The 25192-nt window shown below is 38.0% G+C and overlaps 1 protein-coding gene and 1 non-coding gene across 4 annotated transcripts in view; both read left to right on the forward strand.

Annotated features, from left to right (window-relative positions):
* Window positions 1–25192, forward strand: part of LOC139951370 (dual specificity tyrosine-phosphorylation-regulated kinase 1B-like) — a 59328-nt gene that overhangs the window by 12129 nt on the left and 22007 nt on the right. The window contains exon 2 of one of the 3 annotated variants that reach the window (XM_071950239.1): window positions 1895–2485. The exons of 1 other annotated variant lie outside the window; for it this stretch is intronic. In XM_071950239.1, the coding sequence (XP_071806340.1) occupies window positions 2350–2485 (136 nt within the window). In that variant the 5' untranslated portion in view covers window positions 1895–2349. Of the gene's footprint in view, window positions 1–1001; window positions 2486–25192 lie in introns of those variants that run through there. One more of the 3 variants, XM_071950238.1, reaches the window with a different exon arrangement.
* Trnas-gga (transfer RNA serine (anticodon GGA)) lies at window positions 8279–8351 on the forward strand. The gene has a single exon. It is a non-coding gene; the product is annotated as a tRNA-Ser (tRNA).

Genomic DNA, 25192 nt, shown 5'->3' on the forward strand with positions numbered 1-25192 from the left:
CTGTTTAAGCACAACAAAAATTGTGTTTGCCAGGACAAGTTTACCGGCTAGAATATCATTCTACATCATCTGTGACTGGTAATCTGCTTATTGTTGCTTAGCAGAAATGTTGGAAACAATGTTTCTGCCGAAGCATTTTCAAACATCTGCTGAAAACTTACCTGTTTACTCAATAATTTTTGTAAAGCTCTTCGGGACTGTTGTGTGAAGCACTATAAAAGTGCCGTTCATTATTATTATTATTATTATTATTATTAAGCAGCTTAATGAAAATGTGCCCGTTCACTTTTAACGATTACCGTTACCTAGCTAAATAAAAGTGGTTAGATAATGTTTCTACATTTTGCCTTTATACTTGAAGTAAAAGGTCATGACCACGTCGGTGACACTGTATGTGTCACATTATATCAGTAGCGAACAAAATTCCAACCCAATGCTTCATTAAAATATCTAACCTTTCCTAAACGGTGCTGCTACCATTTTAGTCTTTCAACGAAGGGCAGAACAAAATTTAACCCAGTAACAAGATTTTTGGTAATGTGGAAATAATTTATCTGGACTAACGATGAATAATTCATACTTCATTACCCTAGTCTTGCACTTGAAGAACTCATTGCGGTGTTAATGACGAGTAATAAAGTCTGCCTAGTGATTAAAATTTGCCTAGCGGTCCAAGCACCACTATAAAACCAGTGAGCTTTTCCCGCTGCCTCTCCCCCTCCCCCATGAATACACTCATAATGAGTCACCCTGTCTGGGAAATGGTACGGTCCAAATTCTACCCACAGATGATTGTCAGCTGAGTGGCCAAGCAGTCAATGCCTCACCCTTCACTGACCCCTTATCTGATTGGCTCCCCTAAACTATTGCCCTAATCCCAGAAGCATTGTGTTTGACCAATGGGGTGCACCGTCTGATAGGCTTGTCGGATATCCCGGTGGGCGTTTGCAGATAGGATTTCCATATTGGTGAGCTGTGCGTTAGGACTGTTAGAGTGTATGAGCAAATTAACTGTCTGAATTTGTACAAGGCTCGTAATATACATGGGTTTTGAAAATAGGTTGTGTATGACAGGAGGCTTCAGTTTTGCCGGTAACAACAGACAACATAAAGGTGAATACCTGGTCATGATTATCAGCTAGCAATCCTTCTTTGCTATGGACTAACAATCTATGGAGTTGACACTGTAATCAATTGGTAACCTTTTCTCTGTGACTGGAGGCCGACTGAGCCGGGAGCTTTTCACTTGGAAATATTTTAGATGCTCTCTGTAGATGTTATCCGTGTACTGACGTACGCTGTTTGCTCACCGGCTGCTTGGAGCTGGATCATCTTCAGTTACTGTCGTCATCCACACACACAGTCTGAATTCTTGTTTGGAGTTCATCTCTCCATTTTTGGAAGCAAAGCGTGGAGGCAGTAATATTCTTACGACGACCCGGCGAGGGTTGAATGTCAGACTGGAAGTGTCGGTTCAGCTAATAGCAGCTTTTTAGTGTATCCAGTGTATGGGGTGCTGGTTGGGAAATCCCCATGCTGTGTTGTTGCTACCCGGGGTTCATACGGATGTACATGTAACTGCTGAGTGAGGTTTACAGAGATGTGCTTTCATGTTATTATAATTTTAACCCGATGAAGATTTATAATATTTATGAAGTGGATATCCTTTTTTAGTGTCGCTGTCATCACGTCGGGTTTGAGGATCGCAGCTGAGGGATTTAGAGACCGGCTTCTCTCGTGTGACCAAATTAATCTCGCCGCGAGGAAGTAGGTGTTAATTATTTTTCATCAGTGATGGTGCGTACTTGGATTGACAAAACCAGGAAGTGATACGTATCAGGCTTTGTTGTTGTTGTCCTCAATTAGATTGTTGACGCCTATATTTTGACAACAGGACGCCGGGATTGACCATTTGGATGTAATACGAGATTGTACACTTGTGTGGAAGGACATTACGTTTCACCTGAAGTTTCTCGAACTTGGATTGGATTGAGTTTTTGGAGATGATATTGACGTGATTGCAGGTTTGTTTTTGTTTTTAAAAGCGGCCTAACCGAAAACCAAATTATGACTAGCATCGTGTGCCACCATCGTTTCTCTATACTGAACTTATTGACATCAAAAGCAATGGGGACTTTATCATCATTAAAATTGCCGGTAACCCTCATGTGATCAAGCAGTGTGTTGGATTCCAAATACTTTGCGTCGTATTCACGATTCATCTTTACAAAATCGCAAAACGTGGAAATCATTTGTACGAACCCACGCGGGAAAAAACTGTGGCTTTCCTCCTGAAGACAACGCTTTTTGGATTTGCCCCCCAAGAGGACGTCACGTGTTACGTTGCTGATGGTTCAACAGGGCCACGGGAGCACCAATCAAGGCATGCTGTCGCGTGATTCCTCCTCTGCATGGAGGAGGACTGAAGGCTCGCCGTGTCTCCCAGTCAACCCCATCGCTGGGCGTCGGAGAGCTAATGGGAGACGTATGTACCTCCTTATTTTCCCCCAATTTAATAGACCATGCATTGACGTCATCAAGCACGTTATCTTAGAGGTAAAACGGTGACGAAACAATCAAAACGCACTGATTTGTATGCGCGGTGCACAGGTTTGGCCAATGAACAATCGCTTTTTTTACCTCTAGGTGAGGGCGCTCTACTGGTATGACATCATGTGCATTTAAGGTCTATTATTACAGGCGTGTGTTTTCTCTGTATTTTTCTAGATTTCAGGAGGTTCTCAAAATCTCCTTGAGCTTTCAAATTTTCTTGAAATAAACTATGAATAATAGGGAGTGTTGGCTCTGAAAAGAACCGGTTTGGTCTCACTCCTCGAATAGTATACTCTGCTCGGCTTGAGAGTATACTGTTTGAAACGTCGAGACCACCAACACTCCCAATGCACAGAGTTACTGTAATTTTCCAGGATTTTCCAATTCGTGGGGCGGAACTGTTTTTTCTCCCTTCTGGTATAGTTTGTACCAATGTCATTCACATCTACATTATTGAGGGTCGGGGGTCAACGAACCAGGACTGCCTGTTTGATTTTAGAAAGTTACCTGTCATGCCTGTTATTTTGGGGGACTGTTATGTCATTGCTTCCGTTGCCGTGGTTTCGGTTACTAAGAGAAAATACCCATGCCAACTCTGGTTTTCAAATGGATAGATACATAACTTATAACAGCCAATTGATTTTAGAAAGGTTCCGACATAAAGAGCCAACTTTACTGCAAATTTGTTACGCTTTTTGAAAGCAGGCTCTCTATGAATTTTGGCTCGGCAAGTGACCTAAGCCATGGAGGTAGAAATAGCTTACTGCCGCCTAGTGTCTCTAAAATAGACTCTGGTCGGGAAATTATTTTAAGAATGGAGCTTGTGGATCGTGGTCACACTTTATGATAGTTGCTGAGGCAGTGCTCTCTCGTTTGCCCTTGGAATAAACAGAAAATTAATAAAAAAAGTCTATTACTTTAAAGCCTACACCATGTAGGCCTACATGTAGGTCAGCTATTATTACACTTATTATAAAATATTCTGCCTTTTTCCAAGAACAAACCAGCTGTGTTATTGTAGAGAAAAACATGTGTATTCAAAACACTATACATGATGTGCAATGTATAGTGATCAGTACATGAACTAGTTTCCCGCCATTTCTGCTGCGGTTGAAAACCACAATTGGGGTAGGTGGCCACATGCGCATCACATGGGGCTATATTTATACTGCAGGTAAAAAACATTAAGCCTCAACCACAATGCCTTGTGTAATCTTTTTATGGTTAGATGACTGACCCCCTAGACTTTGAATTTAAATCAGTCTCCCCCCTTTGAAGGTTTGTTTGCAATAAGTGTTTAAACAACAAACTATTTTCTTCCCTACTCACAAACAACAAAAGGTTGTAAGACTAAAGGGCTTTGAGGAGTTATTGTTGGTGCTCATTGACTTGTGTTATTGTTAAATCTTCTATCTTCATGTACATGGACATCACATGTGTTCTGGGGTGGATTTCACAAAGGTAGTCCTAACTTAGGACTAGTCCTAAGCAATGCTAAGAGATAGGACTGGTCCTAAGTTAGGACCAGTAACTCATCCTAACTTAGGACTGGTCCTATCTCTTAGCACTGCCTAGGACTAGTCCTAAGTTAGGACTACCTTTGTGAAATCCACCCCTGTACAAGTATGCCTACAGGTTGCTCTTTTGTGATAAAAGACACTTCAAATAATTTTAGGGGGCTTCACTCAGTGGTAATTGACACAAAGTAAAATTGTGGGTTCATCTAAAATCAATGTTTTAGCCAGGAGTTTGTAAAAGCGCAAGGGTGTCCAAATTTGTTTGAAATTTTAAAACTGGGTGATAATCATTCATTTACAATAAAATTAGGCCAACATGTAGTGTAAATGACAGGGAAAAAAAAACATTGTCCAAATTTCAAACAGGGTGTTCAAAAGACATACCGACTCTAGCTTATAAAACGCTATGCCTAAAATGAGTTTGAGAACAAAGTTTGTGAATTTCCACAAATATGATGGGGTTGGGGCTATTTATTAGTTCTAGCAACTTCCTGGGGTTTGTTTACGTCCTGGGAATTGGGTCGGTAATATGAAAAGGGTTTTAAATTTGTGGGGTTTAAAACAAATTTAGCTTTTGGAAAAACTCTGCTCAGGTCAAAACATCAGGCCGCTAATTATTTCTTTGCGTTCATACCATACATGTCCTTTTGTTTGGTAAGCAGTTTGCAACTACTTTTTTTCAACTTTGAAATCATACTTTGTGATCCTTGATGGTACTTGGCCAATTAAAAGAGAGACGTCATTAAAGTGATGTACGTTTGCTGTTCAAAGTTCAAAAACCTTTCCACTTAAAACTGAATTGCAAATTCATGGCAATTTGAGGTGATTGTTTAGAACATGAACCTTTTAAAGTACATAACCTGCCAGTGGAATTACATGAAGGTCGTGGCCCCTGTCGCTAGTGTCTAGGTCATGGTTCCCAATCAAAAGTACCCCATTAATAAATGATTAAATGATTAAAAAAAATGGAAATGGCCTTGCTCTTTCAAATAATAAAATGCCAGACCTGCATCGTTGGTTCTTACAATAATTACAATACAGTTTTTTTGTTGGGTTCACTAATGACTGTGAGTGTGTAGGAGTTTTACGGATTTATACTTTGAAAAGAACCGTTTTTTTGCTGGTATGCTTGTTCCCTGAGGAATGACGCACGAGTTAAAGGAACACATTGCATTGGATCGGTCAAGTTGGTATTTGAAAAGCGTTTGTAAACGTTTGTTATAAAATACATATGGTTAGAAAGATGTTTTAAAAGTAGAATACAATGATCAACACACATTTGCCTCAAAATTGCGTGGTTTTCATTTTACTTTGCGAACTAACACCGTCAGCCATTTATGGGAGTCAAAAATTTGACTCCCATAAATGGCCGACCGTGTTAGTCCACGAGGTAAAAGGAAAACCACGCAATTTCGAGTGATACTTGTGTGAATCATTATATTCTACTTTTAAAACATCTTTCTAATCATATGCATTTTATAGCAAACGGTTACAACCGCTTTTCAAAGACCAACTCGACCGATCAGAGGCAACGTGTTCCTTTAACGCGCCGTTAAGTTTACTTCTGAAAAACGAAGGACAAGGACGCAGACATCAGTGATTTTTTTTAGAAACTATAGCGATTTCTGATTTGCTAGAATAGTCAAAATTACGGCAATTTCTGACTTGCAAAAGGAGTTAAAGACACTGGACACTATTGGTGATTGTCAAAGATCAGTCTGCTCACTTGGTGTATCTCAACATATATGCATAAAATAACAAACCTGTGGAAATTTGAGCTCAATTGGCTGTCGAATTTGCCAGAGAATAATGGAAGAAGAAAAAAAATGTGCTTGTTGCCAGCGTTGTAGCCACGGTGGGCGGCGGTGGGCGGGCCCGCCCAGCACTGACTATTTCCGCCCGGCACTTCAGCTGAAAAAATAGACTGCCGCCCACCAAAAAATTTCCCCTAAAATTAAATGTTCTACTGATATTGATCACATTGCAAGACTAAAATGTCATGTTTTTTCGTGTTTTGTCATTTTAAATGCAGTTTGTAATTTGTTTGAGCCAGAATTGCGAGCAATAAAAACCTCAAACGTGTTTTCCCATGTAATTTGCCTCTTGCCATCTTGTGAAGTTTTCTTCGTGAAATGTGCCCTGACGTTTTTATTGAACCAACTATAGTACAGTGTAGAAGGCGTACCGTCTATACAGGCAGACAGCAGTGCTGGTACCGTGCACATGTACACGATGTATGTATGTACATGTGGGGTACACGAGAGTGCGCTGTGGTAGACCCTAGAGTGCACTACAAGTCTAGTCGTGAGGATTTCGCGGGGATTTCACGCATTCTCTGTACATACAAACAGTATCGCCACTTAACAGTACAAGGGGGCTGTGTAAAGTCTAGTGTACGAGTCGCGTGTCCCACATGTAGGCATGTAAACACGTATGCTTCGTCCACACGTGTGACAGCGCGCTGGGTTGTTAACTTGAATGAGATCTGTGTAAATTTTAAGATGGCCTCGCAACGTACGGTAAGCTGGACGACTTTTTTAGAAAACGGGAAAAGATTGGAAGATGATATAAAAGTATCTCGTGCAGCTTCAGCTGATAATGAAACTGTACCTGAGACTATCGAGACAGTTACTCCACCCTCAAAGTTCAAGTTCAACTTCATTGTGGCGGGATTACAACAAGCAAACAGCAGAAACTATTTCAAAAACAGTCTGTTCACAACAAATGCATCACAATTATTTTGTATTAACACATTTTTGTAACACCAATTGTCATTATACTTAAAAATTGTGATTCTTGAATCTTACAATAATGTGCATTTGGCACGATTGGAATGTTAATATTTAGCCCTGAAAACAATCCTTTCAACAAAGTACGTGCGCACTGCTCGCAATTTCTGACCGAGTTTAAATTCAGCTGCGCCCACCACTAAAAATGTCCTAGCTACAACACTGCTTGTTGCACAAGTTATGTGCTTTCAGATGCTTGATTTTGACACCTCAAATTCTAAATCTGAGGTCTCAAAATCAAATTCGTGGAAAATTACTTCTTTCACGAAAACTTCGTTACTTCAGAGAGAGCCGTTTCTCACAGTGTTTTATACCATCAACAGCTCCCCATCACTCGTTACCAAGTAAGGTTTTATGCTAATAATTTTTATGAGTAATTACCAATTAGTGTCCACTACCTTTAAAACAAAGAATTTGTCATGTTTACCCTTCAAAGGAAAACAAAAAATGGTTTAAATTGTATTCCTGTACATTTATAGTCCCATGAAGCATTTTATTGAAAATATCAAAAATTTTAACAGAATGCATACAATTTTTTATTATTTTTTATTAGTTGAAACAAGTTTTACCCTATGGTAAACATCAACATTTAAAAAACAATTGAAGGGGCTGGGAATAGTTACACCTTTCTACCATAAAAAAAAAATTGTGTTGTAATTTTTTATTTTTGTTTACCCCTAGCACAGCGCTCATGTCTGACATTCAATGTTTTAGCCAGGATTTTGTGAAAGATTGTCCAAATTTGTTGGAAATTTTGAACTTGTCCAAATTGTTCACTACAAGATAAAACAGGGTGTCTAAATTTAACAGGGTGTCAAAAAACAACATTCAGGCATCCCTCTGGCTAACATTATGCTGTTATTTTGGAGTAAAAATGTAAACAAAGGATTTGACTCCATTGGTGGACATGGTTGACATGCATTGTGTGGAGTTGCATTCTACATTGACCAAGGGGTCAGAGGTTAATTAGATGCAGAGGGCTTATTATTACAGCTGGAAGTCAAACCTTTATTTCTTACTCATCTCCATGTGTGTACAGTCAGCATTAGGTAAACAGGTTACTACTTAATGCACTGTGATGGTTATGTAACATCTAGTCTTAAGCTATTTATAATAGAACTGTATTCCTATGAGATAATAATGTGCTGTTGGATGTTATAGGAGCTGTAATTTTAACACTGGGCCAAGGCCAATAATTTTAGCGTCGGTCCAGTAAACTTACATGTACTACTGTTAAATAATCCGGTGTTTTTTTCATATAAAATATTTTATATTATAACACCTCACTGTTTTTTTAAAACTGTTTATAAACAGTAAAAATATTTTGTGAGTGTTCAAAGAAATATTAGATAGATTTTTCTCTCAGTGCTCATTCGGAAAACAGCTCAAATGTGAAACTGTGCAGATATATACCGGGCAACCTCGGTAGTCTAGTTGGTAAGACACTGCTCTGGAATTGCAATGGTCGTGGGTTCGAATCCCACCCGAGTAACATGCCTGTGAATTTTTTTTTTCACAGGACTCGGGAAAGTACTGAATATACAGTGCTAACACACATTGTGTATGGGTAAAAACCAAAATTAATATTCTTTATCCCCAATACATATTTAACATCTCTATGTGCAGATAGCGTTCTTCCTATTTTGATTCTCGACTTCGCTTTTAACCAATTCTCTTGTCCATGGAAGTTATGAGCTACAAGACCCTGCAGTCTTGTGGGTTTTTCCCCGAATTAAAAAAAACCTACATTTTAAAACTCTGTAGAAAGCTCATTCTTAAATGAAGATTTTGGTCTTGTAAAATAAATTTTGGTCCAGTTAACAACTTTAGCAACAAGACCTGCCTTATTGTGGACTTTTACCCAAAATTTGAACCCTGTTATGTTAGTACAGAAACAGTCACTTGTTATATCACAAATTCTGTCCCGACTTCTTCTGTAAAAAAAATGGCAACACAATCTTGGATCCCGGTTGTTGTTTGCTTCAAATAAACACGTCTAGGATTATGCGTCCAATCTCAATCCCATCCTCCCCCACATTCTGTCAGCTCTCTCCTTAAAGGAAATAACCCTGCCCTGTTAAATCCTGCTCTTGTCGCCTGCTCAGTTTGTCTGTCAATCAATTAATTAATTGAAACATGAAGTATATAATTGAGACAGCTTGTTTATTTGTGAATATTACAGAGTTTGTTCAAGCGGCATAACACTTTTTTTGTGGAATTCTTTGGGTGGTTGCTCACTTTCAGATTATGCATGACAAATTTCTCTCCTTGAACTTTGAAGGAAATAAACCTACTCAAGTCGACTGCTCAGTTTGTCAATTAATTAATTAATTGAAACATTACTGGAGACAGCTTGTTCATTTGTGAATAATCGAGAGTTTGTCTGCGAAACACTTTTATTTTTGTGAAATTTTTGTGTGGGTGTTTACGATTAACATGCATGAAAAATTTGACGCCTGAATTTCTGCACGGCTCGTGCACAACTGAGCATGTCAAATGAAACTTTTGCCAGGAAGTGTTGTGTACGGTACGCTTAGAATCATCAAAGCACGAACATCTAATCAGTGCAGTAAAAATTTTACAAATTGGTGAATACACGAACATTGAAAGACAAGGCCTGTATGCTTCGTTTGATGAAAGGGCAAGGGCACTAAGGCATTTTCTCCTTGGTAAAGGGCACCCTGGATGAGGAAATTGTAAATTTCTACATTCATGAGCATTTCAAGGACACCAAGGCAATGACCAGGGGGCACGGAGGCAATCGCCTTCGTTGCCTCCGTGAAGACATTATGATATATTAGTCCGATGCATTTGTCACCGCACAAAATTTCCTTGACACAGTTTGCTACCTGCAAAATTTGAACATTTTTATGTACACCCAACACCTTCTAATTTGGAATCTGGTATTAAAAATTGACCCGGTAAAAATGCACTTTTAAAAATTACAAATCCAACTTGGTATTTTAATAAGTATTATAGTAAAGAAAGTGCACAAAGAAAATCAATCAAAAATACAATGAGTGATACAATTTACATGAAGCAGTTTAGCAAGGGTCTCTTGCTAAATTGTAGCATGGTTGTAAAAATTTTACAAAATGTACATCGTGCAAAAGGATAACAATTTTTCTTCTGTCAAAGGTCTCTTGCAAAAATTGCAACATTTTACAATCTTGCTAAAAATTAAGCAAGGGACCCCAGTTAAATTGCTGCCATGTGAATACATAGCACTTTATTTGATCTGGATTTTCTAGTTCGTCACCAGACCTTTAATCAGTGTACATGTACGACCGAATTTCCTTGCCTCGCTGGCTCCCTGGTCATCTGTCTGTTTTTAGAACGATGAATTTTTTTTTTTTTTTAGTTTTTTACTTTTGCCTTTACTGTGTGTTGTGGATGGTTGGGTAGCGGTGCGTGGGCGGAATGGTTTCAGACATCTGTGTAATTAACATGAACTGCAGACACAGCGTGATGTTCCTTCCCAACCCTTCCCAATCCATCTATGTTTACTTCAGGGCTTGAATTAGGGAGGGAAAAATCCACAGGACCGCGGGGCTCGTTGCTCAACATTTTTACTGGACCGGCAAGAACGGAGAAAAAAAAGCTACATAGTTTCAAGGAATCTTTAAGCACTAGAGAAGGCTCATTCTTTTGTAAATAATTATTTTACTCAACAGAATTGAAAGATATTTATCAGACTTTTAAACTTGTTATTCAGACACATTTTATTTTATTTTATTAAAGATTTGTTCAGTTTGAAAAACACAAGACTTTCGGACTTGTGTGGTTGTTTCTGTTAATGAGTTTACCGGCCCAAGTGAGCCATTGCTCATAATAAATTCTACACCAACCAACTTGCTCATAATAAATTCTACCCAAACCAAATAATTAGTGAATAGTGGTGATGAATACATGAATATTTAATAATTGGGACTTTTCTTCAGTTTCCAACTCATTTGCCTCAATTCAATTTCAATTTTAATACAATTTTATTTCCATATTGGTGCATACAGTTCAATTATTTAAGTCAAAGACAGTCAAGAACTGGTGTAATAAAATAACTAATGAAAATGAAACGAAAAATGTAATGGATACGGTTCAAACCACAGGGCATATTACAGAAGCCAATAAGGCTTGTTTTTAAATGCCCACTGATACATGTAGATACAAAAACGAAAGAAGTTACACCGAAAACAAAGCAGTAAACAAACAAAAATGCGTCTTGATTACAAAGATCTTTTACCATCTCGGGCTAAGAAATATGAATGTTGTGCCCACACACGCAATTATTTTCTAAACAATTCTATTTTTAGATACGCCATTATGACCCTAAAAGGCTTGGTTTGAAATGCCTACTGCTATACAAAATGAAAGAAATAACAGCAAAAACAAAATCAGCAAACAAACAAAAATGCATCCTGATTAATTCCTGATTATATTATAAAGACCTTTTACCAGCTCGGCTTAGAATGTTGTCCACACAAAGCGTTTGTTTTCAAAACAATTCTATTTTTAGTTTTAAGCCATTATGATTTGGATTATGCCCTTACTCCATCATTAAAAAATTAAATTAAAAAATGAGCTGTTTTTAAACGGAGCTAAAGATAAGAGTAGGTAGTGCAGGAGGGAAAGGTTGCGTGGGAGGACAGTTGATGTTTAGGTCCATGAAATTGGTCAAATTAAATCTTTCCCTTGTCGTTCATCAATTTGTAAGTTAGCCTAATTGATGTGATCACTGTGAGGTTGCGTTTACTTTGTTGTCTTACGTTGATCAGGCAAAATGTTCATTAAGCCCTTTAGAGAAAGACTCTGCTAACATGTAGGGTCTAAACAGCAGGCCAAATCTATTTTCTGCAATTTTGAGCTATGACTCTTAAAATGTGATTGTGAATTATTTTCAGGAACATGTAAATAATTTCTTGAAAGGTAATTTCTTATGATCCGTCACCCCCTAAGAATGCGATTAAACTATTATGCGGCAAAGCCTGTCCGGGTTTTTATTTTCTTGCACAGTTGAAGAAACAGTTCCCTTTACTTTAAGTTTCCTCCATGTTTCTTCCGTGTTTAAAAAAACAAGACTCTTTGGGGGAAACCCCATTTTTTTTTCCCCCATGGTTTCTGTTCTGGTTTTTTTCCTTGTGCAGATTTAACTTCATGGTGTCATTAATTAACCAAGGGTCACTCAGCTGAAAGATAAACACGTCTCTCTGCAAAACAAAAAAACTCAAATCAATTTTGTACAAAACTGATAACCCAAATAAGTCGAGACACTTTGATAAATCAGTCGGAAATAAGCGGGATGAATAAATCTACCATCGCTGTCTGGGACCCCCAACAGTGTTTCTTAACCTTTTCATAGAGGCTGACATTTCTTCTGAAGACGTGCTGTCTGCGTGTGTTAGTATGTGTGATCAGCAGCAGACATTCTAAACACCCCCCCCCCTTCCCCTTCTTACTTTTGCGTAAGGCAGCACAGCTTGCGTGTTCATCTTCTATTCGGCCTATCTTTCTTCTTCGGATCAAGGGCAAAGGGTCAGACCCGACGACGCAACATTGATTAAAATTTTTAGAATAGCTTTGTTTGTGCCCAGGAATGCGGACTGTGCATTTACTTTACCTGCAAAAGGATGTGGCGTCTTAATTTGTTGTGGATTGCTCTGTGACGTAGCTGTGCTCCCGGAGATTTTTGCGTCAAATATACCGGGTCTAGACGAACTCTGTTATTCATTTGTGCCGTACCCTACTCTTGGCTTTGAGATGTTTATAGTTCCTACCCCCAATAAGGATCAGCTTACCGACCCTAGTCTAAGATTAGTTTTCTTCTCTGTGTGTTTACGTAGGTTAGCGTTAAAGTAAAGTGTACATCATTTGGAACGGGATTGAAGTGTGGCAATGTTGGGTTGTTATCAAAAAGCACTTGGGAACGAGTCCAGCTAAATTTGCGAAGGAAGATTCAAACAAATCTCTTATATTAGGCCTGGATTCTGTGGCAATGTTTCATTTAATGTGTTTATCTTAGAAGAAATTGCTGGATTTAAACTTGAGAAATATCACCTTTCCGATGTGTTTAAAATAGTTATTAATATTTAGAGGTTTTTTTCTGGGCATGTATTCAGTGTATTTGACACACAATTTCAGGGCGGAATGTGTATTTTAAAAATACTTTTAAGTTCACTTTATACCTAAAGGACTTGCTTTAAGACTCCAATTTCTTGAAAATGTGGTTCTGTGATTGAGCTAACATTTTTCAAACAGTCATTGAGTTTGAATATTATTTGGTTTAAAAGCACTTTATGTGTGTACTTTCCAGAGATACGTGAAAAACAATCACAGGTTTATAATGCATTCGTTAGTCAAAAGTAAACAAAAAAAAACTTGCCAAAGCTGCTGGAATGTTATTTAAGTTGTTGAAAAAAAGATTAATTGTTAAATTCTCATAGACATGTAGGAGACGTGGATCAATGTTGAAATACTGTTGTTCCAAAATGAACAATCGTGAAAATAATGTAACACCTCTCAGTTTTTAACAGATGTTTACAGACGACCATTTTAATGTCAAAATGCCTCATGTATTGATTTATCGATTTGTGAATATTTTTTTGGAAAGTCTGCATCGATCGACGGTAGTTCAATCGTAGTTTAGGGTTCAATCGACCTAAAAGCCTAGACTGTCCGTCCGCTGTGCATACTGTCCGCCAACATCGCCAACTACTGTCCCGTTTAAGCCTGGGCGACTGGTGTCGTAGTATGACTATTGATTCGAGTCAGGACTACCGTTTTTCAACTACTTGGTTTATCGTGCCGCCACGACTACATTGTACTACAAAAATAGTAGCTTGGTTAACCAAATGTGTTGCTCACTACTATTTGCAACCACATAATTTACTTATAAATGAAACACAATCAGACATCAGTGCAATATTTCAATCCTTTCAGCGTGAATTTGACTTTATTGTGCCTGTGGCAAACAATATACGGCAAAATGTATCTTGGGAAGTAAAATTTAGTTCTGACTAGGCACGAGTAGCAAATTTCACTAGTCGCTCAGGCTTAGCGGGCCTGCATCCTTCGGGGAGGCATCAAAGCCTCTGTGCCCCCTGGTCATTGCCTTGGTGCCCCTTAAATGCTCTGTAGAAATTTACAATTCCCTCATGGGGTACCCCTTTACCAAGGAGAAAACGCTTTGGTGCCCTTGCCATTTCAAAAACGAAGCATTCGTACATACAGGCCTGCTTAGTCTTGCTAGTGAGTGCATCATCTCCTACTGAAAGTTGAAACTCTAGACCAAGTGTGCCAGATTTCATCCAATGTCAAACACATGATGTTTGTTTATTCTGCAGTCATGTTAGATTGGATTCGTGTAATGTGAGAGTTATAAGTTTGTTAGGGTGATGTAAAACTGCCAACAGCGTGGTGATTGCCAAATTCAATTTAGTGTTAAAAGCTCACTTGAAGTAAAAGTGGTTTGAGAGTACACTGAATTGATGTTGTAACAAAAAGGAGGATTCATTTTCAAAAGTACAGGAATCTTTTATTAATTACTCGAAACATAAATTAGCGTTAAATTTTGTTTAGTAACAAGCAATAGAGAGCCGTTCATAGTATTAAAATTGTGATTTTTGACCAAATAAGGTGAATCTCGCAGAGCTCATTTTTCCTCTTCTTTTTTTAACCATATTTCCTTGTCCAGAATCCAATAAAAATTCAACTTGACACAGGTACCCTACTTTCAAGTTAGGTCACAAAGTAATAAAAACCATCTAAAACGAAACCCTCTCACTCCATATGAGCTTAAAAGTAGAATGATTTGCATTTTTCTTTCTTTCTCATATGACCTGAGTTTACTCTGACCTCAGGTCACCATAGGGAAAGTACCCCATGAGAATGTCGTGTGTACACAAGGCATGGAGAAACAGCTGATTGGGATGATGTAGTTTGTTTTTCCACCTTGTGGAGGCCCCCAGTCTCATGGCCATGCAAATGTGGTGCTTGTGTAGTATAGGTTCTAGTAATGTGTTGCAGTTCAATGATCCTGTTGTGTAGAAGAAGACAGGCAGTGCCTACACTGCATGTTCTGTACCAGTCAGCCACAACACATACACATGATACTGAGCTGCTGAAGATGGGTCAGCCTTAAAGGGGAACTCTGGGGTGCTGTTATTATCACTAAGCTGTGTCATGTTCAATGTCTGCAATGTATACTAACTTCCTTTAAGCTGAGATGGTACCAGGTTTTGTAGCCAGTTTAGCCTATGATTTGTGAGGTTGTAGCTGAATTGATGGCTACAGCTCTGACTGCTGCTACAGGCAATGTTAAGGATGTAGCCTATGCTTGATTTAGTAATTGGTTCTTTTTTGTTGTGCTAAAGGTATAAGTTTTTTAAAACAGTGACAAAATACATGATAATTTCATGATACAAAACATGAAGAAGAAAACAAAGTGTTTTTGTTTGTTTTTGTTTTTTTCCAATTGTTATTAATGATTTATTTGGCCATCGACACAAGACAACAACACTGTCCCCAGACAGTCAAAATATGATAAAACTGCTATGATGTAAGGATATTTTCTGTTGAACTTGAAGCGACCTGGTCTGGAAAAAAAATACCGTAAATTCAAGAAATATCTTTCCAAGAATTTTTATTAAATTTGTTTATCTTTCATAAGATTACGGTCCTGATAAATTAAGTTAAGAATCACTCTTTGTTTTTGCTGACAATGATGCTGCTGATGATACTGCCATGAGTCAGAAAAAAAATATCTAAGAAAAACTCTATAAATGGTATTATTGTCACATTATTAAGTTGAAGCGTGCAAGCCAAATTATCTGCTGTGTGTTTTTGTTGAAGGCAGTAGACATGGCATTCTGTCTTTTAGAGTTCTGTCCTTTTAGAATAGAGTGACAAAAGAACTGAGGGTAATGGCATCCAATGTACTCTTTTTTTTCCTCGGTAGTTATTGTTTGAGTTGAGTGCAATTGAGACATTAGACAGCTCCTTTAATGCAAATGCCTGGTCTCCATTCACAGGGGAGGTCAGACAGCGGCCAATGGCAGCCTGGTCCTGCAGTGTGTCTGCCTAGCAGCAGCCACTCAATAAATATACCTTGTTATCGGGGCAATCAATAACAAATTTTTCATTTTAGTGGATTTTCTTTTAAAGAATGATTCACTAATTTGTGAGTTTTTTTTAAATATATTTTTTGGGGTATGTATTTAGAGTTTTTGTAAACACAAATTTAAAGTTGTTTACTCAACCAAGGTACCATAATATAGGTCTAAATATTTCTTTGAATTTAATTATTTGGGGAATTTGTAAAGACCATTTGTTCATCTTGTGTTTCCTTTTTACCCTTTCATTTGACTTCATTTATAACAATTATTTTTGAACTTGATACATTTCTGTGACTGTCCTCATAAACAATGAAAAGGATTCATGATAGTATGTTGTTTGTAATACGAGCAAGGGGCACCTCTGTCTATAAGGGTTATGTCAATTTGTATTCGAACATGTGGGGAGGCAGGTCTACAGATCATCTTACTTTGCTTTTGTTTAGTATTACAAGCCCATCTGGAAGTATGCTTGTATTTTCTTGTATCGTTGAAGCGGCTGAATAAATAATAACAATAATAATAACAAAAATGTCAAGGGGCAGTGGGGCACAATTGGCATAATGAGGGTAATAGAGGTTGTTGCCTCCAATCACTCAGTGATAGTGAGGTATGAAACATAGACACTTAATGGCTGAGCTACATTTTTATGCTTAGCAAGTTTGTGTCCTACGTCCCTGACAGTTGGATGAAATAGGATTTTGCTTTTGTCGCTTCAACGACGTCTCAATTCTTGAAATAGTTTCCTTCTAATCTTAGTCAGAGACATTTTTATGCAACGTGACAGAAAAATAACGAAACTGAAAAATGCAAAGAATTTTATCCCGGATGCCTTCCAGGAGATTGTCCATATTCTGAATCTTTCTGAATCATTTTTTATATATGTACCATCGAGTTTATCTGACAGTGAGATTAAAGTAACACCCCTATTTATAAAAATGGGTAAGTCTAGCTGTGGGGTTAATTCCTGAATATTTGTTTCAATAAAATCTGAAAGAATTTTCCTGAAGCTTCTGAACTCTAAATTCTTTTTGACAAATTCCTCATTTACATTGAGTTAAAATTTATACAGAAGACAAGTTGCAAGTAGACTTGCATATTAAGCAACCCACAGGCCTGGATTTACATGGGGGCCATGGTTTTGTATGCCTTTGTTTTGGCCCTGGTGCCCCATCGAACGTTTCTCATTATAGACCTTATTATTAAGAGGGCTCATTGCTTTGATATTTTGTTTTTGTAAGCTGTTTGAATTGTTACAATTGTTGTAATTTATGAGGTCTGTCATTTTGTGGGGTCAAAAATTGGTTCTTCATAAAGGTGGACTTTGTTTTGTCATGAAATTAAAAAGAAAAGAAAAAACATTTCGAGGAATATTTACGTAAATTATAATTCAAAATAACTTTCCAACCAAAACTCATTTTATAACAAGCGCTTTTTATAGCCCAAAGCATCCAATCTGAAGGCAACTTTTGAAGTGACCTATGCATTTGTCTTATCAAAGTTGAAATTCTAGGCTTGTGTAGGGTTTCTCCCTGGGCCCAATTTCATTTAAAGCTGATTTAAAAATTTAGTTCAGCACCAGTCACAACAATGCGATTGTAATTTGGGCTGGTAATCTTTTCTGCTAAGCAACACTATTCTGTGCAATGTATAACCAAGCTTTTGTGCTTAAAGGCTTCATGAAATTGGGCCCGGGTTAGATGTATGTAGGACTTGGCAGGTTTACAAAAAGTAACGTAGCTGAAATGTTATCATAGCGACTCTTCTCCAAACCATTTTGTTTCTTTGGATGTAAACGGAATGAGTCAGGTCACAGTGGGCGTAATTCTAACGATGAATAAGAGAGCAATAATGGCGTAAGAATCCGGCTAGAATAACTTCACCGGAACTGTCATCTCGCAAGTATTTCTTCATGCTTGGGTTATTTCATTTTGTAAACAGGGGTTTATTTTTAAAGATCAGGCATGTTTTCTTCTTAAAGTGCACCCCTATGAGGAAAATGTAAATTGCATAGCATTTCAAGGGCACCAAGGCTCAGGCCTGTAAGAGTATGCTTAATTTTTGAAAGAGAAGGGGCACAAAGGCATTTTTATCCTTGGTAAAGGGCACCCACCCTTTAAGGAAATGGTAAATTTCTACACTAGCATTTTAAGGAAGGGCACCAAGGCAAAGACCGGGGGCATGAAGGCAATCACCTTTGTTAACTCCGTCTGAAGTAACAGGCCTGCCACATTATTACAAAATTTTGTAGGCTTGAAATGAAAGAAAAAAAATTCTTGACATCACAGATCAGTTGCTAAGGACCGCTAGGTGTATTTTGTTCATCATATCAAGTCACATGACAATCACATCTGGTACGGCTATTAAAATTGTCTCTCCGCAGCAAAGCAGAAAATGAAAAATTTGAATTAAGAAAGAAATCTCCCCCTTCTGCCGTTTTCGTCCAGCGGTGGTATGATCGGCATGCCAGGTCCTCATGTTCAGAATGCCATGCATACCGGTGGAACGGAGTACCGACAGGAGGCCTTGCTTGACAGCTAGCCTGATATGGTCATGTCAGCCGGTAACCCAAGGGGGCCCCTTCATAGCTAGTGTTGGTGTCACCGTAGGGGCTTAATGATTGAGAGAATTGAATGGCCGTGAAAAACGTTATTTTCGCTGCTGGAGATTACACAATTGAAGGGAACTCGCAGTGAAAAAATTAAATTGTAAAATGAAACATTGTAACAACAGTTGATTATGATGTTATGTCTTAAATTTAAAGCAAATTTTGAGGTGTTCTTTATCAAGCATTATCAACAGGGTCCAATTTCACAGAGCTGCATTATAAGCACAATACATGTACGTAGGTACATGTAAGCACAACAACATTATCCTGAGTAGAATCAGGTTATTGGCCAAAATACCATTTCACATCTGGTGTCCTACTCACTCTTGCTTAAAAGAAGGGAGTTAGTTCCAAACAATATTTTCTGCTTTAGGAAAGCAGCTCTATGAAATCGGGTCCTCTGGTGTGTATCACGTTGACAAGGTCTATTATGGGGGGGGGGAAATCATAACCCGGAAAAAAAAACCACACAAAACCTCATGTATAGATTTAGCAATCATTGTTCATGTATTTTATGTCAAGTTGCCATGGTGACCGGTCTCCATGGCAACAAGCCATGTAATGGCCTTGGCAGCCTTCCTGTACTGTTCTATACACAAAAACATATGTCTGTATTAATAATGAGAATTGTGACACATACAGCTATAAATGTGTACTCGCAAAATATGCTGATCTAATTGTTAATCAATTTTATAAAGGAAGCTTTATACTGCTAAATTGTACACTTGTACATTCTCGAAGCATTTAAAGCAACCATTTTTTCCTGATGTTGAAGTTCTTGTTTACTGTATAAAGATTTGAAGAGCATACGATTTATTCAGTTGTGTGGAAACTGGAAAGATTTTGGTTTACTGCTTTGTAAAAGAATTTGTTTGTATGGATACATACATGTAGATGCCTTTTGTTGTTGTTGATACGTAGTTTTTTTTTGTAGAGTTGTTTTTTTTGCCTTTGATGCAATGAAATATCAACTAATATGAGGAAATGGTCTGTGCTTTATTTAGGATTAGCAACATTTGGGTTGAATTCCATGACAATTTTAAAACCTGGGCTCGCTTTCATTGAACTGCTTTAGCAGAAATAGGGATTTATAATCTTAGTTCTTAGCAATAAACTAAGTAGGAAACCAAATGGAGACAGTTGGCTGGAAACCTGATAAATTCTATCTGGTAAGCATATTTGTTTCGTGCCTAGCTTATTAAAGCCATTGGAATCTCTTGGTAAACAGTATTGTCCAAGGCCCACACTTCATGTATCACAACTTCTATAAAATAACAAACCTGTGAAAATTTAGGCTCAATCGGTCATCGGAGTCGGGAGAAAATAACGGGAAAACCCACCCTTGTATCGGCACGTTTCGCCGTGTCATGACATGTGTTTAAAATAAATCCGTAATTCTCAATATCGAGAATTGATATTGTTTACTTGTTTTCTCAAAAAGTAAAGCATTTCATGGAATCATATTTCAAGAGAAGTCTTTCACCTACATAAACCCTGTAAAAAACTACTGATAAACCCTGTAAATTATTTGTAAGTCTGTGAATTTTTTTATTTTTTTTGTCTGTACCTAAAGGGTCCAATGGCTTTAAGGAAAAAGTTCAGTTTGATCATTAAATGCGAGTCCAAAATCTAATGTCTGAGAACAACAAATTAAAAACAGTGATGGGATTTCCCCCTTTTTTTGGTGACTCCGGTACTGCTATCGTGGATGATACAAAATTTACGTTGTGATGGTTAAGAAGTATTATTTACAGTCACATATCCAAATTATGACAATTCTGTTTTGACGGGGTTTTTTTTTCATGCATACCAGGCATTTTTTCTACAGTGGAATCTAGAGGACATTTCCATTTTCCTGAAAACACAATGGTGTTTTTTTTTATACAGTATGAATTGTTAGTTCCAATCAACTCTCAGATCATGGCCCAATTTCATAGAGTATGCTTCAGCTCATAAAGTAGCTAAGCACATTTTGCTTACTAGAAAGTTACCAACCAAAATACCATGCCACGTGTAAAATCCTTGACTGGTATCCTGCTTATTTTGGCTAAGCAGAACATTTTTAAGTAATATTTTCTGCTTTGAAAGCGGCTCTAAGAAATTGGACCCAATTGTAAGATTTGTACTCCGCACTGAGCCCCATTTCTTGATCGGTTGCCACTTCCAGAGGAATTTTGGTTTACTCTCCACTTACCAGGGACCATAAGCGAATAATTTGTTGGTAAAGCAGGAAGATACAATTTAAACATGGTTTTCTGTGGTTGAAAACCAGCCAAGGTTAAACAGATTACCCTACTTGCATTTAAACTTTGGTATTATTATTAAAGCATACAGCTACAGCTCCGTGGTATTTAAGTAAGCGAGTCTTGTTTTCTGAAGGTTCTACAGTTAATTGATTGTCTTATTGATTAATTGATTGTTTGATTTAGTGATTGATGGTTTGATTGATTGATTTATTCATTCAGAAACTGTGCACTTTGCAGAGAACCACAATAAGCGCTTTGTTAGAAACCCCCTTCCTCCTCCCATTCTATCCCCCTCCCCCCCCCAACAACCAAAGTCAAGGCTGAGACAGATAAGCCTTTTGAGCAGCAACCCTGGTGAGTGCTAGACTAGCAGACAATGTTATGACTAGCAGACAGTCTGGTTGGATTGAGGGAAGGGTTTGCCCAGAGCTAATGTTTATGTTTGGACAAGGCCATCCAGGTTGACCTGAACTCTACCAGTTGTTCAACTAGGGACTGTGTATTTTTTTTACTTTACCCATTCCTCTACAATACACACATTTTGAAGGCACTGGACGGTAATTACTCAAATGATGTTGCCAGAAAATAATGAAAGAAAAACACCCTTGTTGCACAAGTTTGTGTGCTTTCTTCAGATGCTTTTACAGAGAAACTACCTCTTTCTCAAAAACTACGTTACTTCAGAGGAAGCTGTTTCTCACAATGTTTTATACTATCAACAGCTTTCTATTTCTCGTTACCAAATAAGTTTAATGCTAATATATATTTTGTGTAGCAGTTACCAAATGCGTCCAGTGCTCGCCACACCAGTGAAATAATCATTGAAGAATGTTTACATTATACATCAGCATCCGACAAGGGTTTGTCAGTTCAAACTGAGAAGATGGACTATGAAGCCTGTTTCATACATGTACATGTACTTCCTGCGAAAGGCAAATGCTATAAAAATATACAAGTTTTGACGTCACAGCCCTGTTTTCGCTGCACATTTCAACTCTTCCGAATTATCTGTTGCGAATGTCAAAATTTGTATCACATTCACAGGAAATATGAATCGGTCTGTATTCCCCTATAAAGTTATCTATGACATCTCAAGTGCTATTTAATGTTTTTATCCATCCTGTTATTGGGGCTTTCGCTGTTATTGGGGTTTTCGCCGAAGTACAATAAAATTAAAATAAAAATCTTGGAATGGAGTTCAACAGATATGGTCTAAGTTATTGTAAAAAATCTTTCTTTACATTTTGGACTTTTCACCTTGCAAGATTTGACCTTTTAAGCGGCTTAATTTAATTCCCTCTAATGTTACCACATCTTTAAGGCAGTGAATAGCATTCTTGGAGAGGCAGGGAAAATCTTCGGCCGACAGCAAGATGTTGTAAAAGAGCACTTCAATTAAAACAATCTGTCAGTAGATGAGACTATTTTAAGAGGCAAAGGAAGAGATGTTGGCCAGCCGCTAAAGTTCAAGGATTGTGCGGCTCAATGTTTTGAATCGATTGAAATCGGAAAGGTTATCGTTTGCCCTATAACTCCTCGGTATTCCATCTCATGGTTTTTTTTCTTCTGATTTTGATGGTTTGGGTATTGAGAGAGACCAGCAAAAGCAATAGGAGACTTTCCAACGCTAGGTGGCAGTGCCAGACTTACCGGGTAAATTTCCATTGTTTACGTAGTTCTGAGCATGGGCATAATTCTGAGAACAATGGATTTACCCGGGAAAGTCTGCTGCCCTCTATCGTCCCAGAAAGTCTCCCATTATATGTATTAGAGTCCAAACATTTGGATCTTGAACAAAAACTTGTGTATAATAGAAAATACCACATTAACAGAAACCACAAAAAAGAACCAATGAATGTACACATCAGATTAACAAGCATATCTTGTGCCTGTTATTTTTGTCATCAAATTTGGTATTCTGAGTATACAGTGCTAACACATTGGTGTAAACGTATTCGTAAAACCAAACGAATATTCTTCATCCCGATGCAAATTCAACATCTATTATACTAGATTATCATTCAAACTCAAAATGGACACCAATTACAACACACAATATTTTGCGGCAATCATATTATCCATACACCCCCACAGTTTTGTTAAGAATATTTTTTTCATTTCCTGAAAATTGAGTAAAACAAAAATCTTTGTTCACTCTCACTGTTGATGTATGGAAAAAAATTAGCCTGGAGCATGTCTGCGTATTAGGCCTCATGTTGTACCCCCTGGGGGAAATTGTGGGTTTTTGTAGGATGCAGGGGAAGACAAGCCCGGGTGTTGGTAAGGCCTTATTAGGGTTGCAGGAAGAGCCTTTTGTGTTGAAGTTTGGAATGTCTTTGTCTGAGCACAGAGCGGAGTTAGAGTCTGGAGGTGGAAGGGTCATCTTTGTGGTTTGAAATTTTGGCAGACCACTGAACAAAGAGCTCTGTTTATTGGTGTTGGAGTAATTACTGAATAAATGGCTCAACATCAAATTTCAATTAGAGTTTTTGTGGACAATGCTTGGATTTAAGAATTGTTTGACAAGGAAGCTTTGTCAGATTTTTGTTGTGTTCTTGCAAGACTTCTTGACCGTCATCTTGGAATAGGTATATGAATGACACATTGTTATTGGGGAAAATACACATTATTAAAAAAAGAAAATAAAGAAATTCAATTAGAGTTTGTGGATAAAATTTTAATAAGAATTGTTGTATTTAAGGAAGCTGTCCCAGATGTTTGTTGTATTTTGCAAGAACTTCTTGACTGTGGTCTAAGAATAGTTTACTTGAATTACACATTGTGAATGGGGAAATCTAATGGTCCTTTGACATAGTGTTGGAGCAGATACCATTTTACAAACAACGAGCATGGAATACAGAGTGTGACTTCTTTGTTTGGGCCTGATAAACAAGAGCTGTAAAATGTGGTGTTTTTTCAACAGTTGACATGGTTCATGGTATTTTTGTTAGAAAATTATTTCTGCAGGCCTAAAACTAATGTGAGGTGTACGGCCATATTTAGATTGTCAACCCACAACCCAACTCGGTGGTTCCCGACTGCATAGAAAGGAACATTACTTAAGTATATTATCTGGAAATCTAGAAATTCTAAATAAAAGTTTGCCCGATATTGTTTGGCAAACATAGGTAAACAGCAACTTTGGCAACAAGGGTGTGTGAAAATGTAGGCCCGTTCCTTCCCAAATATAATTTTGGGTTGAACAAACAAGAATTGATTAGAGCTGGGCTTGAACCAATGACCTCTGGATTAACGTGCCGGTGCTCTACACACTGAGCTACATATCTAGCCCTACATGTACAGTGTACAGGGCTGTATGCTTCGTTTTTGGAAGGGCAAGGGCACCAAGGCATTTTCTTCTTGGTAAAGGGCACCCTATGATGAAATTGCAAATTTGTACTGGAGCATTTCAAGGGCACCAAGGCAACGACCAGGGGACACGGAGGCAATCGCCTTCGTTGTCTCCGTGAAGTATCGGGCCTGAGTGTATGTTGGCGGTCTCCCCAATTAGAGTGTCAATGTTGTCATGTTAAGACTAATATACATAATCAGTGAAATTGAGAAGTAAAAACGTGGGAGTTTCGGTTGACATGATGACTTGTTCCTACATGTTGTACTTTTACACTTGTTATTGTTCCTAATGGAGACAATATATCACTAAATAGCAATGCCAGATAACTTCAACTTGACCTTGATAGTCAAATCGCTTGGTGTGATTGTTCATATCTTTGCTTTATGGTTTATTGACACTAGACACAACTTTGTCTAATTATGACTTATAGCTCCAGGCGCTGATAAAGCATACTATTGCTTGATAGGTCGATTGGGGAATTTGCACTTGACCTTTTGACAGGACTTGACCTTTGACATTGTGTTCATGTTAGGTTCTCAATAGATAACTTCATTGCAAGAGTTACAAATTGATCAGAGTTGTGGGAATTTGTATTAAAAGTCCTATTGTGCAATCTAGAACATTCTATGGTTTATTTTGATTATTTTCTTCTTTTTTTTTTGGGGGGGGGGATCTTATTTGTTTCCGTATCGAATAAAATCTTGGCTGCTAAAATGGTGGTTCATTGTTTGTAAATAAACAACAATATTTCATAAAGGCCTGCCTCAGATAAACAGCTTTATTAAAATCGGCCGTGGGGGTACAATGTCAAAAAAACAACTGTTTATGATCCCCCCCCACCCCCAAAACACCGTTCTTTCCAGTTGCCATGAGTTCAATTTGACTTCCTACGGATTCAGTTACTTCACCTGCACGCTGCCGTCTGCTGTCGCTGTCATCTCAATGACCGCTGGTAGCCCGACAGACTATCGGGTGTGATATCTTGACCTGTCATTACCCTGGCGCCCTGATTAGCCCCTAATG

Source organism: Asterias amurensis, chromosome 19 (genome assembly GCF_032118995.1).
Source record: "Asterias amurensis chromosome 19, ASM3211899v1".
NCBI lineage: Eukaryota > Metazoa > Echinodermata > Asteroidea > Forcipulatida > Asteriidae > Asterias > Asterias amurensis.